The sequence below is a fragment of the Pseudophryne corroboree genome, chromosome 5 (genome assembly GCF_028390025.1).
Source record: "Pseudophryne corroboree isolate aPseCor3 chromosome 5, aPseCor3.hap2, whole genome shotgun sequence".
Classification (NCBI taxonomy): Eukaryota; Metazoa; Chordata; class Amphibia; order Anura; family Myobatrachidae; genus Pseudophryne; species Pseudophryne corroboree.
The window spans coordinates 329,103,488-329,123,820 of record NC_086448.1 but is presented as its reverse complement, the minus strand read 5'-3'; the positions used below and the strand labels follow the sequence as shown (position 1 = coordinate 329,123,820).

Here is a 20,333-nt window from a genome sequence, read left to right as displayed (position 1 = left end):
CAGTGGACAGGTGATGCAGATTCTAAAAGGCACATGGAAGTTTTGCCTTATAAGGGTGAGGAGTTGTTCGGGGATGGTCTCTCGGACCTCGTTTCCACAGCAACAGCTGGGAAGTCTACATTTTTACCCCATGTTCCCTCACAGCCAAAGAAAGCACCGTATTATCAGGTACAGTCCTTTCGGCCCAATAAGGGCAAGTGGGTTAAAGGCGCGTCCTTTCTGCCCAGAGGCAGAGGTAGAGGGAAAAAGCTGCAGCATACAGCCAGTTCCCAGGAGCAAAAGTCCTCCCCCGCTTCCTCTAAGTCCACCGCATGACGCTGGGGCTCCACAGGCGGAGCCAGGTACGGTGGGGGCCCGTCTCAAATACTTCAGCAATCAGTGGGCTCGCTCACGGGTGGATCCCTGGATCCTTCAAGTAGTATCTCAGGGGTACAAGCTGGAATTCGAGACGTCTCCCCCCCGCCGTTTCCTCAAATCTGCCTTACCAACAACTCCCTCAGGCAGGGAGGCAGTGTTAGAGTCAATTCACAAGCTGTATTCCCAGCAGGTGATAGTCAAAGTGCCCCTACTTCAACAAGGACGGGGTTACTATTCCACAATGTTTGTGGTACCGAAACCGGACGGTTCGGTGAGACCCATTTTAAATTTGAAATCCTTGAACACATATATAAAAAAATTCAAGTTCAAGATGGAATCGCTCAGGGTGGTTATTGCAAGCCTGGACGAGGGGGATTACATGGTATCACTGGACATCAAGGATGCTTACCTGCATGTCCCCATTTACCATCCTCACCAGGAGTACCTCAGATTTGTGGTACAGGATTGTCATTACCAATTCCAGACGTTGCCGTTTGGTCTATCCACGGCTCCGAGGGTATTTACCAAGGTAATGGCCGAAATGATGATACTCCTTCGAAAGAAGGGAGTTTTAATTATCCCGTACTTGGACGATCTCCTGATAAAGGCGAGGTCCAGGGAGCAGTTGTTGGTCGGGGTAGCACTATCTCGGGAGGTGCTACAACAGCACTGATTCTGGATTCTGAATATTCCAAAGTCACAGCTGGTCCCCACGACACGTCTACTGTTCCTGGGGATGGTTCTGGACACAGAACAGAAAAAAGTGTTTCTCCCGGAGGAGAAGGCCAAGGAGCTGTCATCTCTAGTCAGAGGCCTCCTAAAACCAAAACAGGTGTCGGTGCATCACTGCAAGCGGATCCTGGGAAAGATGGTAGCTTCCTACGAAGCAAATCCATTCGGCAGGTTCCATGCAAGAACCTTTCAGTGGGACCTGTTGGACAAGTGGTCCGGATCGCATCTTCAGATGCATCGGCTGATAACCCTGTCTCCAAGGACCAGGGTGTCTCTGCTGTGGTGGCTGCAAAGTGCTCATCTTCAAGAGGGCCGCAGATTCGGCATACAGGACTGGATCCTGGTGACCACGGACGCCAGCCTTCGGGGCTGGGGGGCAGTCACACAAGGAAGAAACTTCCAAGGACTAGGGTCAAGTCAGGAGACTTCCCTACACATAAATATTCTGGAACTGAGGGCCATTTACAATGCCCTAAGTTAGGCAAAACCCCTGCTTCAAAACCAGCCGGTACTGATCCGGTCAGACAACATCACGGCAGTCGCCCATGTAAACCGACAGGGCGGCACAAGAAGCAGGACGGAGATGGCAGAAGCCACAAGGATTCTCCGATGGGCGGAAAATCACGTGTTAGCACTGTCAGCAGTGTTCATTCCGGGAGTGGACAACTGGGAAGCAGACTTCCTCAGCAGACACGACCTCCACCCGGGAGAGTGGGGACTTCATCCGGAAGTCTTTCAACTGATTGTAAACCGTTGGGAAAAGCCACAGGTGGACATGATGGCGTCCCGCCTAAACAAAAAGCTAGAAAGATATTGTGCCAGGTCGAGAGACCCTCAGGCGATAGCTGTGGACGCTCTAGTGACACCGTGGGTGTACCGGTCGGTTTATGTGTTCCCTCCTCTTCCTCTCATACCAAAGGTACTGAGGATAATAAGGAGAAGAGGAGTAAGAACTATACTCATTGTTCCGGATTGGCCAAGAAGAGCTTGGTACCCGGAACTTCAAGAAATAAACTCAGAGGACCCATGGCCTCTGCCGCTCAGACAGGACCTGCTGCAGCAGGGGCCCTGTCTGTTCCAAGACTTACCGCGGCTGCGTTTGACGGCATGGCGGTTGAACACAGGATCCTGAAGGAAAAGGGCATTCCGGAGGAAGTCATTCCTACGCTGATTAAAGCTAGGAAAGAAGTTACCGCAAACCATTATCACCGCATTTGGCGAAAATATGTTGCGTGGTGTGAGGCCAGGAAGGCCCCAACGGAGGAATTTCAGCTGGGCCGTTTTCTGCACTTCCTACAGTCAGGGGTGACTATGGGCCTAAAATTGAGTTCCATTAAGATCCAGATTTCGGCTCTATCGATTTTCTTCCAGAGAGAACTGGCTTCACTACCTGAAGTTCAGACTTTTGTTAAGGGAGTGCTGCATATTCAGCCCCCTTTTGTGCCTCCTGTGGCACCTTGGGATCTCAACGTGGTGTTGGATTTCCTAAAGTCACATTGGTTTGAGCCAGTAAAAACCGTGGAATTGAAATATCTCACGTGGAAAGTGGTCATGTTGTTGGCCTTGGCTTCGGCCAGGCGTGTATCAGAATTGGCGGCTTTGTCATGTAAAAGCCCTTATCTGATCTTCCATATGGATAGGGCAGAATTGAGGACTCGTCCCCAGTTTCTCCCTAAGGTGGTATCAGCTTTTCATCTGAACCAACCTATCGTGGTGCCTGCGGCTACTAAAGACTTGGAGGCTTCCAAGTTGTTAGACGTAGTCAGGGCCCTGAAAATCTATGTTTCCAGGACAGCTGGAGTCAGAAAGACTGACTCGCTATTTATCCTGTATGCGCCCAACAAGTTGGGTGCACCTGCTTCAAAGCAGACTATTGCTCGCTGGATCTGTAGTACGATTCAGTTTGCACATTCTGCGGCTGGACTGCCGCATCCTAAATCAGTGAAAGCCCATTCCACAAGGAAGGTGGGCTCTTCTTGGGCGGCTGCCCGAGGGGTCTCGGCTTTGCAACTTTGCCGAGCAGCTACTTGGTCGGGGTCAAACACATTTGCTAAATTCTACAAGTTTGACTCCCTGGCTGAGGAGGACCTAGAGTTTGCCCATTCGGTGCTGCAGAGTCATCCGCACTCTCCCGCCCGTTTGGGAGCTTTGGTATAATCCCCATGGTCCTTACGGAGTCCCAGCATCCACTTAGGACGTCAGAGAAAATAAGAATTTACTCACCGGTAATTCTATTTCTCGTAGTCCGTAGTGGATGCTGGGCGCCCATCCCAAGTGCAGATTGTCTGCAATACTTGTATATAGTTATTGTTTAACTAAAGGGTTATTGTTGAGCCATCTGTTGAGAGGCTCAGTTGTTGTCATACTGTTAACTGGGTATTGTATCACGAGTTATACGGTCTGATTGGTGTGGCTGGTATGAGTCTTACCCGGGATTCAAAATCCTTCCTTATTGTGTCAGCTCTTCCGGGCACAGTATCCTAACTGAAGTCTGGAGGAGGGTCATAGTGGGAGGAGCCAGTGCACACCAGTTAGACCTAAAGCTTTCTTTATAGTTGTGCCCAGTCTCCTGCGGAGCCGCTATTCCCCATGGTCCTTACGGAGTCCCAGCATCCACTACGGACTACGAGAAATAGAATTACCGGTGAGTAAATTCTTATTTTTTGGCCCAATTTTTGGGAAAAAAATTATTGTGCATAAAATTGTCGCGATTTCGCTGTTATTTGAATACCCTCCATAATCTTGGTTAATTCAAACTAAATTAGGGACTTTCAAGAATTAATTTTCATTAATGCATAAGCTCAAAAATAAAGAATTTTTATACATTTATTCTTGGATGATCATAAAAAATAAGAATTTACTTACCGATAATTCTATTTCTCGTAGTCCGTAGTGGATGCTGGGAACTCCGTAAGGACCATGGGGAATAGCGGCTCCGCAGGAGTCTGGGCACATCTAAAGAAAGCTTTAGGATCACCTGGTGTGCACTGGCTCCTCCCCCTATGACCCTCCTCCAAGCCTCAGTTAGGATACTGTGCCCGGACGAGCGTACACAATAAGGAAGGATTTTGAATCCCGGGTAAGACTCATACCAGCCACACCAATCACACTGTACAACTTGTTATCTGAACCCAGTTAACAGCATGATAACAGAGGAGCCTCTAGAAAAGATGGCTCACTACAGCAATAACCCGAATTTTTTGGTAACAATAATTATGTACCAGTATTGCAGACAATCCGCACTACGGACTACGAGAAATAGAATTATCGGTAAGTAAATTATTATTTTCTCTGACGTCCTAGTGGATGCTGGGAACTCCGTAAGGACCATGGGGATTATACCAAAGCTCCCAAACGGGCGGGAGAGTGCGGATGACTCTGCAGCACCGAATGAGAGAACTCCAGGTCCTCCTCAGCCAGGGTATCAAATTTGTAGAATTTTACAAACGTATTTGCTCCTGACCAAGTAACTGCTCGGCAAAGTTGTAAAGCCGAGACCCCTCGGGCAGCTGCCCAAGATGAGCCCACCTTCCTTGTGGAGTGGGCATTTACAGATTTTTTGGCTGTGGCAGGCCTGCCACAGAATGTGCAAGCTGAATTGTACTACAAATCCAACGAGCAATAGTCTGCTTAGAAACAGGAGCACCCAGCTAGTTGGGTGCATACAGGATAAACAGCGAGTCAGATTTCCTGACTCCAGCCGTCCTGGAAACATATATTTTCCGGGTCCTGACAACGTCTAGCAACTTGGAGTCCTCCAAGTCCCTAGTAGCCGCAGGCACCACAATAGGTTGGTTCATGTTTAAAGCAGAAACCACCTTAGGGAGAAATTGAGGACGAGTCCTCAATTCTGCCCTGTCAGAATGAAAAATTAAGTAAGGGCTTTTATATGATAAAGCCGCCAATTCTGACACACGCCTGGCTGAAGCCAGGGCTAACAGCATCGTCACCTTCCATGTGAGATATTTTAAGTCCACAGTGGTGAGTGGTTCAAACCAATGTGACTTAAGGAACCTCAAAACAACATTGAGATCCCAAGGTGCCACTGGAGGCACAAAAGGAGGCTGTATATGCAGTACCCCCTTGACAAACGTCTGAACTTCAGGAACTGAAGCTAGTTCTTTTTGGAAGAATATTGACAGGGCCGAAATTTGAACCTTAATGGACCCTAATTTTAGGCCCATAGACAGTCCTGTTTGCAGGAAATGGAGGAAACGACCCAGTAGGGGCCTTCTTGGCCTCACACCACGCAACATATTTTCGCCAAATGCGGTGATAATGTTTTGCGGTTACATCCTTCCTGGCTTTGACCAGGGTAGGGATGACTTTTTCCTTCAGAATCCGGCGTTCAACCGCCATGCCGTCAAACGCAGCCGCGGTAAGTCTTGGAACAGACAAGGCCCCTGCTGGAGCAGGTCCTTTCTTAGAGGTAGAGGCCACGGGTCTTCCGTGAGCATCTCTTGAAGTTCCGGGTACCAAGTCCTTCTTGGCCAATCCGGAACCACGAGTATCGTTCTTACTCCTCTCCTTCTTATGATTCTCAGTACTTTTGGTATGAGAGGCAGAGGAGGGAACACATACACTGACTGGTACACCCACGGTGTCACCAGAGCGTCCACCGCTATTGCCTGAGGGTCCCTTGACCTGGCGCAATATCTGTCTAGTTTTTTGTTTAGACGTGACGCCATCATGTCCACCTTTGGTTTTTCCCAACGGTTTACAATCAGGTGGAAGACTTCTGGGTGAAGTCCCCACTCTCCCGGGTGAAGGTCGTGTCTGCTGAGGAAGTCTGCTTCCCAGTTGTCCACTCCCGGAATGAACACTGCTGACAGAGCTATCACATGATTTTCCGCCCAGCGAAGAATCCTTGCAGCTTCTGCCATTGCCCTCCTGCTTCTCGTGCCGCCCTGTCTGTTTACGTGGGCGACTGACGTGATGTTGTCCGATTGGATCAATACCGCCTGACCCTGAAGCAGGGGTTTCGCTTGACTTAGGGCATTGTAAATGGCCCTTAGTTCCAGAATGTTTATATGAAGAGATGTTTCCATGCTTGACCACAAGCCCTGGAAATTTTTTCCCTGTGTGACTGCCCCCCAGCCTCTCAGGCTGGCGTCCGTGGTCACCAGGACCCAATCCTGAATGCCAAATCTGCGGCCCTCTAGTAGATGAGCACTCTGCAGCCACCACAGAAGAGACACCCTTGTCCTTGTCGACAGGGTTATCCGCTGATGCATCTGAAGATGCGATCCGGACCATTTGTCCAGTAGATCCCACTGAAATGTTCTTGCATGGAATCTTCCGAATGGAATTGCTTCGTAAGAAGCCACCATTTTTCCCAGGACCCTCGTGCACTGATGCACTGACACCTGGCCTGGTTTTAGGAGGTTCCTGACTAGCTCGGATAACTCCCTGGCCTTCTCCTCCGGGAGAAACACCTTTTTCTGGACTGTGTCCAGAATCATTCCTAGGAACAGTAGACGTGTCGTTGGAATCAGCTGCGATTTTGGAATATTTAGGATCCACCCGTGCTGACGTAACACTACCTGAGATAGTGCTACTCCGACTTCTAACTGTTCCCTGGACCTTGCCCTTATCAGGAGATCGTCCAAGTAAGGGATAATTAAGATGCCTTTTCTTCGAAGAAGAATCATCATTTCGGCCATTACCTTGGTAAAGACCCGAGGTGCCGTGGACAACCCAAACGGCAGCGTCTGAAACTGATAATGACAGTTTTGTACTACAAACCTGAGGTACCCTTGGTGAGACGGGTAGATTGGGACGTGGAGATAAGCATCCTTGATGTCCAGAGACACCATATAGTCCCCTTCTTCCAGGTTTGCTATCACCGCTCTGAGTGATTCCATCTTGAATTTGAACCTCTTTATGTAAGTGTTCAGGGATTTCAGATTTAAAATTGGTCTCACCGAGCCGTCCGGCTTCGGTACCACAAACTGCGTGGAATAATACCCCTTTCCCTGTTGTAGGAGGGGTACCCTGATTATCACCTGCTGGGAATACAGCTTGTGAATGGCTTCCAAAACTGCCTCCCTGTCGGAGGGAGACTTTGGTAGAGCAGACTTCAGGAACCGGCGAGGGGGAAACGCCTCGAATTCCAGTTTGTACCCCTGCGATACCACCTGTAGAATCCAGGGGTCCACTTGCGAGTGAGTCTGAGTCTGCTTGTAAAGCCCCAGCGTCATGCTGAAGACTTGGCAGAAGCAGGGGAGGGCTTCTGCTCCTGGGAAGCGGCTGCATGGTGCAGTCTTTTTCCCCTTCCTCTGCCCCGGGGCAGGAAGGAATGGCCTTTAGCTCGCTTGTACTTATGGGAACGAAAGGACTGAGTTTGAAAAGACGGTGTCTTTTTCTGCTGATGTGAAGTGACCTGGGGTAAAAAGGTGGATTTTCCAGCCGTTGCCGTGGCCACCAGGTCCGATAGACCAGCCCCAAATAACTCCTCCCCTTTATTCGGCAATACTTCCATATGTCGTTTGGAATCCGCATCGCCTGACCACTGTCGCGTCCATAACGCTCTTCTGGCAGAAATGGACATAGCACTTACTCTTGATGCCAGGGTGCAAATATCCCTCTGTGCATCACGCATATATAGTAATGCATCCTTCAAATGCTCTATAGTTAACAGTATATTGTCCCTATCCAGGGTATCAATATTTTCAGTCAGGGAATCCGACCACGCGACGCCAGCACTGCACATCCAGGCTGAAGCGATTGCTGGTCGCAGTATAACACCAGTATGTGTGTATATACTTTTAAGAATATTTTCCAGCCTTCTATCTGCTGGTTCTTTGAGGGTGGCCGTATCAGGAGACGGTAACGCTACTTGTTTAGATAAACGTGTGAGCGCCTTATCTACCCTAGGGGGTGTTTCCCAACGTGTCCTAACCTCTAACGGGAAAGGATATAGTGCCAATAATTTTTTAGAAATTAGCAGTTTTTTTGTCGGGGGAAACCCACGCTTTATCACACACCTCATTTAACTCATCTGACTCAGGGAAAACTATTGGTAGTTTTTTCACACTCCACATAATACCCTTCTTTGTGGTACTTGTAGTGTCAGAAATGTTCAATGCTTCCTTCATTGCCGTGATCATGTAACGTGTGGCCCTACTGTACATTACGTTTGTCTCCTCACCGTCGACACTAGACTCAGTATCTGTGTCTGGGTCTGTGTCGACCCACTGAGGTAACGGGCGTTTTAGGGCCCCTGACGGTGTCTGAGACGCCTGGACAGGCACTAATTGATTTGCCGGCTGTCTCATGTCATCAACCGTTCTTTGCAAAGTGCTGACATTATCACTTAATTCTTTAAATACGATCATCCAGTCAGGTGTCGACTCCCTAGGAGGTGACATCACTAACCCAGGCAATTGCTCCGCCTCCACATCATTTTCCTCCTCATACATGTCGACACACACGTACCGACACACAGCACACACACCGGGAATGCTCTGATAGAGGACAGGACCCCACAAGCCCTTTGGAGAGACAGAGGGAGAGTCTGCCAGCACACACCAAGCGCTATATATATATACAGGGATAACCTTATATAAGTGTTATTCCTTTATAGCTGCTGTTTATATAGTTTTTAGCTGCCAATAGTGCCCCCCCTTCTCTTTTTTACCCTGATTCAGTAGCAAGTCTGCAGGGGAGAGTCAGGGAGCCGTCCTTCCAGCGGAGCTGTGAGGGAAAATGGCGCTTGTGTGCTGAGGAGATAGGCTCCGCCCCTTCACGACGTCCTTATCTCCCGCTTTTTCTGTAAAAAATGTCAGGGGTTAAAATACATCCATATAGCCCAAGAGCTATATGTGATGTATTCTTTAGCCAACCTAAGGTATTATCTGTTATATTGCGTCTCAGGGCGCTCCCCCCCAGCGCCCTGCACCCTCAGTGACCGGAGTGTGAAGTGTGCTGAGAGCAATGGCGCACAGCTGCAGTGCTGTGCGCTACCTTAGTCTGAAGACAGGATCGTCTTCTGCCGCCGATTTCACCGGACCTCTTCGCTCTTCTGGCTCTGTAAGGGGGCCGGCGGCGCGGCTCCGGGACCCATCCAGGCTGAACCTGTGATCGTCCCTCTGGAGCTAATGTCCAGTAGCCTAAGAAACCCGATCCACTCTGCACGCAGGTGAGTCCGTTTCTTCTCCCCTTAGTCCCACGATGCAGTGAGCCTGTTGCCAGCAGGACTCACTGAAAATAAAAAACCTAAAATATACTTTTATTCTAAGCAGCTCAGGAGAGCCACCTAGCCTGCACCCTTCTCGTTCGGGCACAAAAATCTAACTGAGGCTTGGAGGAGGGTCATAGGGGGAGGAGCCAGTGCACACCACCTGATCCTAAAGCTTTTATTCTTGTGCCCTGTCTCCTGCGGAGCCGCTATTCCCCATGGTCCTTACGGAGTCCCAGCATCCACTAGGACGTCAGAGAAATACGGGGGACCCCTACTCTTTTTGTCCCCCGCATTTTTTGCGCCAGGACCAGGCGCAGAGCCCGGTGCTGGTTGTTAAAATACGGGTGATCCCCTGTAATTTCCCCCCCCGTATTTTGGCAACCAGGACCGGCTCAAAGAGCCCGAGGCTGGTTATGCTTAGGAGGGGGGAACCCACGCAATTTTTTTTCGGGTTTTTTACCGTTTTTTGTACCATCTGAAAAGTCGATTAAAAATCCGTCAATTGGTCCATTTTTCGACAGCGGGACTGTCGAATCCGTTTTTTATTGAATATGTCGAATTCCGGCACCCGCCGGCCGGAATTCGCCGGTCGAATTGTGTCGAATTTAAAAACGGGCGAAAAATTGCCGCAATTCGCCCGGAATTGCATATACCCCTAAAAGTATAATTTTAATCAAAACTGAAAACTACGTTTTCTGCGGGATATTGTACACAAAACTGTTAGCAGAACATTTCTTATCGGAGGTCCAGAATTCATGCGCTATGATAGAAGCAGCTGTCTTTTAGCAGGCATTTACCAGTACTTCTCTAAAATCAGCATACCTCAGTAACCACGTACTGCTTGCCTGAAAAAAAGACCAGGTTGGCAAAGAGCCTATTGATATCTGATGGACAAAGATGGTCAGAAGAGACCAATAATATCTAAAATAGATTCAGAGCTGCAACATAGTCTGCTCTTTTAGCTGCTAGATTTAAAAGGTGCACTGCGACTGGCCGCAGTGCACGTTCGCACCATAGACTTTAATGTGTGCTTGTGCGTACACAAGCACGTACACACACTAATTGCACCATCGCTGCTGCGATGCAACGATGACAGAGGCTACATCTGTAATATTAAAAACCAAACCAACAATGTTTTGTATTTCATATTACTGCTCCTTTAAAACCAGAGTAGGAATACACAGTGGAATTCAACAACGCTGCTTAATAAATTTACCCCCAGGTCAGCAAGGCCCAGTAGAGTCTGGCAAGGTTTGATAAAAAGACCAGTTTGGTAGGATCTAGGTGAGCACAGCAATGTCAGATGAGCTCTCCTCACTACAGCCAATCTACTCTTTGTTTCAGGCAACCAACACCACGCTGCCAAATAGAGTATGCAGGGAATGTAAAAAACGTAGGATTCCAAACAAAAGTAAATTAAGGACATTCTAAAATACTCACTTAGTCCTTCTCAAGCACCACGCATCTTCCAATATGAAGTATTGCACTCCCAATTTGATCAGGTCCTTTTTTACATCTTTAGCGGCCTTACGGCTGTACATTGAGTAAACTATTTTTGTCCGTGCTCTGAAAAAGATTGTATAAAGACACTCTCATATTGAACTAAAGCATGAATCAAAATATACTACTGTATAAAAAAGGCTTTCTGGTTTTTCAGGCTGACTTTTTGTATTTGCTATTTGAATTCCATATTCATAAGGAATGCAAATGACAGTATTAACAAATTCATATTTTATCACATTATGCTATTTTATTTTATTATATGCATTTATCATAATTTTATTTTTTTAAATGAACATACAAAAATACAGCTGCGACAAATAATCACTGATAATCGGACAGCAAGAATGTAATTAGATTCATTTTAACTAAGGATGAACATTTCCTGTGCGTGTTTTCAAACAAAGACAAACAATGAGGTGAACCTGCCAAATGTAAAGTGATAATCAAATTGTTATCATTGTGTTTTATTTTGGGGAAGTTGTGTCCCCTGATGATCAGCTGATTTTATTTTTGATTGCATTTCTTTAATTCAACACCAGTTCAACATAACCATCACACAAACACAATATAATTTATGCCCTTCTCCCCTGATAAACATAAGTCTAAAGTATTGGAAAAAAAATAGAGCCAAAAATATAATTGTGGACTTTAAACTTGTTCTTAAATAAACTAAAATTCATTATTTTAATATAGTGTTAAAAAATAAAAATAATGAAAAATAATAATAATAAGATTTTACTCACCGGTAAATCTATTTCTCGTAGTCCGTAGTGGATGCTGGGAACTCCGTTAGGACCATGGGGAATAGCGGCTCCGCAGGAGACTGAGCACAACTAAAGAAAGCTTTAGGACTACCTGGTGTGCACTGGCTCCTCCCTCTATGACCCTCCTCCAGACCTCAGTTAGGATACTGTGCCCGGAAGAGCTGACGCAATAAGGAAAGGATTTGGAATCCCGGGTAAGACTCATACCAGCCACACCAATCACACCGTATAACTCGTAATATTATACCCAGTTAACAGTATGAAATATATCTGAGCCTCACTAACAGATGGCTCATAACAATAACCCTTTAGTTAGGCAATAACTATATACAAGTATTGCAGGCAATCCGCACTTGGGACGGGCGCCCAGCATCCACTACGGACTACGAGAAATAGATTTAACGGTGAATAAAATATTATTTTCTCTGACGTCCTAGTGGATGCTGGGAACTCCGTAAGGACCATGGGGATTATACCAAAGCTCCCAAACGGGCGGGAGAGTGCGGATGACTCTGCAGCACCGAATGAGCAAACTCAAGGTCCTCCTCAGCCAGGGTATCAAACTTGTATACTTTTGCAAAAATGTTTGAACCCGACCAAGTAACAGCTCGGCAAAGTTGTAAAGCCGAGACCCCTCGGGCAGCCGCCCAAGAAGAGCACACTTTCCTCGTGGAATGGGCTTCTACAGATTTAGGGTGCGGCAGTCCAGCCGCAGAATGTGCAAGTTGAATCGTGCTACAGATCCAGCGAGCAATAGTCTGCTTAGAAGCAGGAGCACCCAGCTTGTTGGGTGCATACAGGATAAATAGCGAGTCAGTTTTCCTGACTCCAGCCGTCCTGGAAACATATATTTTCCGGGCCCTGACTACGTCCAGTAACTTGGAGTCCTCCAAGTCCCACATAGCCGCAGGCACCACAATAGGTTGGTTCACATGAAAAGCTGATACCACCTTAGGAAGGAATTGGGAACGAGTCCTCAATTCCGCCCTATCCATATGAAAATCAGATAAGGGCTTTTGCATGACAAAACCGCTAATTCTGATACACGCCTGGCCGACGCCAAGGCAAACAGCATGACCACTTTCCACGTGAGGTATTTTAGCTCTACGGATTTAAGTGGCTCAACCCAATGCGACTTCAGGAAATCCAACACCACGTTGAGATCCCACGGTGCCACTAGAGGCACAAACGGGTGCTGAATATGCAGCACTCCCTTAACCAAAGTCTGAACTTCAGGCAGTGAAGCCAGTTCTTTTTGGAAGAAAATGTACAGAGCCGAAATCTGGACCTTAACGTAACCCAATTTTAGGCCCGTAGTCACTCCTGACTGTAGGAAGTGCAGAAATCGACCCAGTTGAATTTCCTCCGTTGGGGCCTTCCTGGCCTCACACCAAGCAACATATTTTTGCCATATGCGGTGATAATATTTTGCGATCACATCTTTCCTAGCCTTAATCAGCGTAGGAATGACTTCCTCCGGAATGCCTTTTCCTTTAGGATCCGGTGTTCAACCGCCATGCCGTCCAACACAGCCGTGGTAAGTCTTGGAACAGGCAGGGCCCCTGCTGCAGCAGGTCCTGTCTGAGCGGCAGAGGCCATGGGTCCTCTGAGATCATTTCTTGAAGTTCCGGGTACCAAGCTCTTCTTGGCCAATCCGGAACCACGAGTATAGTTCTTACTCCTCTCCTTCTTAGTATTCTCAATACCTTGGGTATGAGAGGCAAAGGAAGGAACACATACACCGACTGGTACACCCACGGTGTTACCAGAGCGTCTACAGCTATCGCCTGAGGGTCCCTTGACCTGGCGCAATATCTTTTTAGCTTTTTGTTGAGGCGGGACGCCATCATGTCCACCTGTGGCCTTTCCCAATGGTGCACAATCATTTTGAAGACTTTTGGATGAAGTCCCCACTCTCCCGGGTGGAGGTCGTGCCTGCTGAGAAAGTCTGCTTCCCAGTTGTCCACTCCGGGAATGAACACTGCTGACAGTGCTAATACATGATTTTCCGCCCATCGGAAAATCATTGTGGCTTCTGCCATCACCATCCTGCTTCTTGTGCCGCCCTGCTGGTTTACATGGGCGACCGCCGTGATGTTGTCTGACTGGATCAGCACCGGCTGGTGTTGAAGCAGGGGTCTAGCCTGACTTAGGGCATTGTGAATGGCCCTTAGTCCCAGAATATTTATGTGTAGGGAAGTCTCCTGACTTGACCATAGTCCTTGGAAGTTTCTTCCCTGTGTGACTGCCCCCCCAGCCTCGAAGGCTGGCATCTGTGGTCACCAGGACCCAGTCCTGTATGCCGAATCTGCGGCCCTCTAGAAGATGAGCACTCTGCAGCCACCACAACAGCGACACCCTGGCCCTTGGAGGCAGGGTTATCAGCCGATGCATCTGAAGATGCGACCCGGACCACTTGTCCAACAGATCCCACTGGAAGATCCTTGCATGGACCCTACCGAATGGAATTTCTTCGTAAGAAGTTACCATCTTTCCCAGGACTCGCGTGCATTGATGCACCGACACCTGTATTTGTATTAGGAGGTCTCTGACTAGAGATGACAACTCCTTGGCCTTCTCCTCCGGGAGAAACCCTTTTTTATGTTCTGTGTCCAGAACCATACCCAGGAACAGTAGACGCGTCGTAGGAACCAGCTGCGACTTGGACTATTCAGAATCCAGCCATGCTGTTGTAGCACTTCCCGAGATAGTGCTACTCCGACGAACAACTGCTCCCTGGACCTCGCCTTTATAAGGAGATCGTCCAAGTACGGGATAATTATAACTCCCTTTTTTTGAAGGAGTAACATCATTTCGGCCATTACCTTGGTAAATACCCTCGGTGCCGGGGACAGACCAACGGCAACGTCTGGAATTGGTAATGACAGTCCTGTACCACAATTTTGAGGTACTCCTGGTGAGGAGGGTAAATGGGGACATGCAGGTAAGCATCCTTGATGTCCAGTGATACCATGTAATCCCCTTCGTCCAGGCTTGCAATAACCGCCCTGAGCGATTCCATTTTGAACTTGAACCTTCGTATATAAGTGTTCAAGGATTTCAATTTTAGAATGGGTCTCACAGAACCGTCTGGTTTCGGTACCACAAACATTGTGGAATAGTAACCCCGGCCTTGTTGAAGGAGGGGTACCGTGATTATCACCTGCTGGAAGTACAGCTTGTGAATTGCCGCCAGTACTACCTCTCCACGAGGGCAGCAGGCAAGGCTGATTTGAGGTAACGGCGAGGGGGAGTCGCCCCGAAACTCCAGCTTGTATCCCTGTGATACTACTTGCAGAACCCAGGGATCCACCTGTGAGCGAGCCCACTGGTCGCTGAAGTTCCCGAGACGCACCCCCACCGCACCTGGCTCCAACTGTGGAGCCCAAGCGTCATGCGGTGGACTCAGAGGAAGCGGGGGAAGATTTTTGATCCTGGGAACTGGCAGTCTGGTGCAGCTTTTTCCCTCTTCCCTTGTCTCTGTGCAGAAAGGAAGCGCCTTTAACCCGCTTGCTTTTCTGAAGCCGAAAGGACTGTACCTGAAAATACGGTGCTTTCTTAGGCTGTGAGGAAACCTGAGGTAAAAATTTTTCTTCCCAGCTGTTGCTGTGGATACGAGGTCCCAGAGACCATCTCCAAACAATACCTCACCCTTATAAGGCAGAATCTTCATGTGCCTTCTAAAGTCAGCATCGCCTGTCCACTGCCGGGTCCCTAATACCCTCCTGGCAGAATGGACATTGCATTAATTTTGGATGCCAGCCGGCAAATATCCCTCTGTGCATCCCTCATATATAAGACGACATCTTTAATATGCTCTATGGTTAGCAAACAGTATCCTTGTCCTGACAGGGTAATAGACCACGCTGCAGCAGCACTATCCATGCTGAGGCAATTGTAGGTCTCAGTATAGTACCTGAGTGTGTATATACAGACTTCAGGATAGCCTCCTGCTTTTTATCAGCAGGTTCCTTCAAAGTGGCCGTATTCTAAGACGGCAGTGCCACCTTTTTTGACAAACGTGTGAGCGCCTTATCCACCCTAGGGGATATCTCCCAACGTGACCTATCCTCTGGCAGGAAAGGGTACGCCATCAGTAACTTTTTAGAAATTACCAGTTTCTTATCGGGAGAACCCACGCTTCTTCACACACTTCATTCACTCATCTGATGGGGGAACAAAACACTGTCTGCTTTTTCTCCCCAAACATAAAACCCCTTTTTTGTGGTACCTGGGTTAATGTCAGAAATGTGTAACACATTTTTCATTGCCGAGATCATGCAACGGATGTTCCTAGTGGATTGTGTATATGTCTCAACCTCGTCGACACTGGAGTCAGACTCCGTGTCGACATCTGTGTCTGCCATCTGAGGTAGCGGGTGTTTTTGAGCCCCTGATGGCTTTTGAGACGCCTGGGCAGGCGCGGGCTGAGAAGCCGGCTATCCTACAGCTGTTACGTCATTTAGCCTTTTATGTAAGGAGTTGACACTGTCGGTTAATACCTTCCACCTATCCATCCACTCTGGTGTCGGCCCCACAGGGGGCGACATCACATTTATCGGCATCTGCTCCGCCTCCTCATCAACCATGTCGACACAGCCGTACCGACACACCGCACACACACAGGGAATGCTCTGACTGAGGACAGGACCCCACAAAGTCCTTTGGGGAGACAGAGAGAGAGAGTATGCCAGCACACACCAGAGCGCTATATAATACAGGGATTCACACTACCCACAGTGATTTTTCCCTTATAGCTGCTATAATACACAGATTTGCGCCTAAATTTAGTGCCCCCCCTCTCTTTTTAACCCTTTCAGCTTGAAAACTACAGGGGAGAGCCTGGGGAGCTGTCTTCCAGCTGCACTGTGAAGAGAAAATGGCGCCAGTGTACTGAGGGAGATAGCCCCGCCCCTTTTTCGGCGGACTTTCTCCCGCTTTTTTATGTATTCTGGCAGGGGTATTTTTCACATATATAGCCTCTGGGACTATATATTGTGATTATTTTGCCAGCCAAGGTGTTAATATTGCTGCTCAGGGCGCCCCCCCCCCCTGCACCCATCAGTGACCGGAGTGTGAGGTGTGCATGAGGAGCAATGGCGCACAGCTGCAGTGCTGTGCGCTACCTTGTTGAAGACCGAAGTCTTCTGCCGCCGATTTTCAGGACCATCTTCATGCTTCTGGCTCTGTAAGGGGGACGGCGGCGCGGCCCTGGGAGCGGACGATCGAGGTCGGGTCCTGTGTTCGATCCCTCTGGAGCTAATGGTGTCCAGTAGCCTAAGAAGCCCAAGCTAGCTGCAAGCAGGTAGGTTCGCTTCTTCTCCCCTTAGTCCCTCGTAGCAGTGAGTCTGTTGCCAGCAGATCTCACTGAAAATAAAAAACCTAAAATATACTTTCTTTTCTAGGAGCTCAGGAGAGCCCCTAGTGTGCATCCAGCTCAGCCGGGCACAAGATTCTAACAGAGGTCTGGAGGAGGGTCATAGAGGGAGGCGCCAGTGCACACCAGGTAGTCCTAAAGCTTTCTTTAGTTGTGCCCAGTCTCCTGCGAAACCGCTATCCCCATGGTCCTTACGGAGTTCCCAGCATCCACTAGGACGTCAGAGAAATAATGTTGCCATTGTTTTGATCAAATTGATGACTGCTACTAATGAACCAGCTTTCAACTCTGTTTTTGCATATCAGAAAAAATCATACTGTACTCCCCAGGGCCGAGTTTGAAGTTTTTTTTTTTTTTAAAGGGGCAATCATTTACAAGGCTAACCATTAAAAAAAAAAGTCTGCGTTCGACCGGCCACTGAACTCGAATTTCATTACATCCCAGCCCATGTCTAACAATTTTGATCATTCTATGGTTAAAAGACAAAATCGTATAAAAAAGGTAAATGTATTTTCTCATACGTCCTAGAGGATGCTGGGGTCCACTTCAGTACCATGGGGTATAGACGGTTCCACAGGAGCCATGGGCACTTTAAGACTTTTCAAGGGTGTGAACTGGCTCCTCCCTCTATGCCCCTCCTCCAGACCTCAGTTTAGAAAATGTGCCCAGGCAGACTGGATGCACTCCAGGGGAGCTCTACTGAGTTTCTCTGAAAGACTTATGTTAGGTTTTTTATTTTCAGGGAGGACTGCTCGCAACAGTCTCCCTGCTTCGTGGGACTTAGGGGGCAGAAGTAGGAACCAACTTCCTGAATAGTTTCATGGCTCTGCTTCTGGCTGACAGGACACCATTAGCTCCTGAAAGGTACTGAACGCTAGCTGCGGCTATGTGCTCACTCCCACAGCCCGCCGTCACCCCCCTTACAGAGCCAGAAGTCAGAAGACAGGCGAGTGTGAGAAAAAAAGAATCTTCCGTCATCGTGACGGCTAAAAGGTACCGCGCAGCAGGCGGGAACGCTGCGCGCCATGCTACCCACACACACACAGGCACTGCAGGAAGCAGGGCGCGGGGGGGCGCCCTGGGCAGCATGAAACCTACTAAACTGGCACTAATAAAGGGCATAAGATGCTGAGGCACAGTCCTACCCCCGCCAGTATAAATATCAGTATCTAAAATTCTGAAGGGAAACGCGCCATTACGGGGGTGGGGCTTCCTCCTCAGTCAGCCAGCACATTGCTCAGCGCCATTTTCACTCCCTCCAGGGTGCAGAGAAGAACGCTGGTCCTCCTCCACTGCTGAACCAAGTATCAGGGTGAAAAACAGGGGGGGCACAGTGAATTTTGGTGCTATATATTGTGTGATATCATCATTATAAAAGCGCTGCAGGTCTGTGGGCATTTTGTGTACACAGACATTTTATTACTGGCGCTGGGTTGTGAAGTGGCAAATCCTATCTGTGTCCTTCTGACAGATTTTACTGTGTGTCTGTCCTCTATAAGTCCCGGAGTGTCTGTGGTGTGGTTGTGCACGTGTGTGACATGTCTGAGGTAGGGAGCTCTTCCCCTGAGGGAGCCATTTTAGGGACACAGAGTTGTAATGTGGTGACGCTGCCGGCACACCACGAGCCTGAATGGGTGAAAGAACTACGTGATAGTGTGAATCATATCGAGATTAGATAAGTCTGAGTCTCATGCAGAAAATCAATAGAGGATGTGATTTTTCATAGTTCTGCCTTGTCAGCCACAGGCGACCCCTCTGGGTCACACAAGAGACCTTTTGCTCAAATTGTACAAACTGATACCGACACGGACTCGGATCCCTGTGTCGACGATAGTGATTCCAGGGGAATAGATCCTAAATTGGCGAAAAACATTCAATACATGATTGTTGCTATAAAGGAGGTCTTGGAAGTTACGGAAGCCCATCCTGTACCTCAGGAGAAGGCTTATTTTTTATAAGGATAAGAAAATTAATGTAACTTCCCCCCCTTCTCACGAGCTAAATACTATATTTGAGGGAGTTTGGGCAAATCCTGAAAAGAAATTTCAGATTCCCAAAAGGATTCAGGTTGCTTATACTTTCCCGGCAGAGGACAGGAAAAGATGGGAGTCACCCCCTGTTTTGGACAGTGCCCTGTCACGGTTAACTAAAAAGGTGATTCTCCCTGCACCTGGGACGGCTTCACTAAAAGAGCCGGCGGATCGCAAGATGGAGACTACGTTGAAATCTATTTATGTGGCCAATGGTACGCTGCTCAGGCCCACCATTGCTTGCGCGTGGGTGAGTAGTGCTATCGAAAAATGGTCAGATAACTTGTCATCTGAAAGTGACATGATAGAGACGAGATACTCCTAACGTTAGGTCATATAAAAGACGCTGCTATATACATGCTAGAAGCCACGAAAGATATTGGACTCTTGGGTTCAAAAGCCGCTACCATGGCAGTCTCGGCTCGGAGGGCGTTGTGGATTCGCCAGTGGAATGCTGACGCAGATTCCAAAAGAAATATGGAGGCTCTACCATATAAAGGCGAGGCCTTGTTTGGAGATGTGCTGGATGCGTTGGTCTCTGCGGCTACCGCAGGTAAGTCGACATTCTTGCCTTATGCTCCTGCACCGGCGAAAAAGACACATCACTCTCACATGCAGTCTTTTCGGCCCAACAAATACAAAAAGGCCAAAGGCTCCCCTTTCTTTGCAGGAAGAGGAAGGGTAAGAGGAAAGAAATCCGCAGCTTCTCCAGGATCGCAGGAGCAGAAATCAACCTCTGCTTCTGCCAAATCTGCAGCATGACACTGGGGCTCCCTCGCAGGAGTCCCCTCGGGTGGGAGCACATCCAAAAATTTTCAGTCAGATCTGGCTTCAATCTGGTCTGGACCCATGGGTCTTACAAATAGTGTCCCTGGGATACAAACTGGAGTTTCAAGATGTTCCCCCATGCCGATTTTTCAAATCACCTTTGCCAGCATCTCTTCCAGACAGAGAACTCGTAACAGCTGCAATTCAAAAATTATGTCAGGATCAAGTCATCGTCCTCGTACCCTTGTCACAGCAAGGAGAAGGTTTTTATTCAAGCCTCTTCGTAGTTCCGAAGCCGGACGGCTCGGTCAGACCAATTTCAAACCTGAAGAATCTAAATCTCTACCTGAAAAGGTTCAAGTTCAAGATGGAATCTTTGAGAGCAGTGATTTCCAGTCTGGAGGAAGGGGACGTCATGCTTACTTGCATGTTCCCATTTATCCTCCTCACCAAGCTTATCTGAGATTCACAGTTCAGGATTGCCATTACCAGTTCCAGACGTTGCCGTTTGGACTCTCCACGGCACCGAGGGTATTCACCAAGGTGATGGCAGAAATGATGGTCCTTCTTCGACAACAAGGAGTCAATATAAGTCCTTACCTGGACGATCTCCTGATAAA

General features: G+C 48.3%; 1 protein-coding gene across 2 annotated transcripts in view; it reads right to left on the bottom strand.

Moving 5' to 3' along the window:
* DPY19L1 (dpy-19 like C-mannosyltransferase 1) overlaps positions 1-20,333 on the bottom strand; it is a 595,286-nt gene that overhangs the window by 11,104 nt on the left and 563,849 nt on the right. For both annotated transcript variants that reach the window (XM_063922533.1, XM_063922534.1), the window contains one exon: positions 10,712-10,837. In XM_063922533.1, coding sequence (XP_063778603.1) covers positions 10,712-10,837 — 126 coding nt within the window. The remainder of the gene's footprint in view (positions 1-10,711; positions 10,838-20,333) is intronic.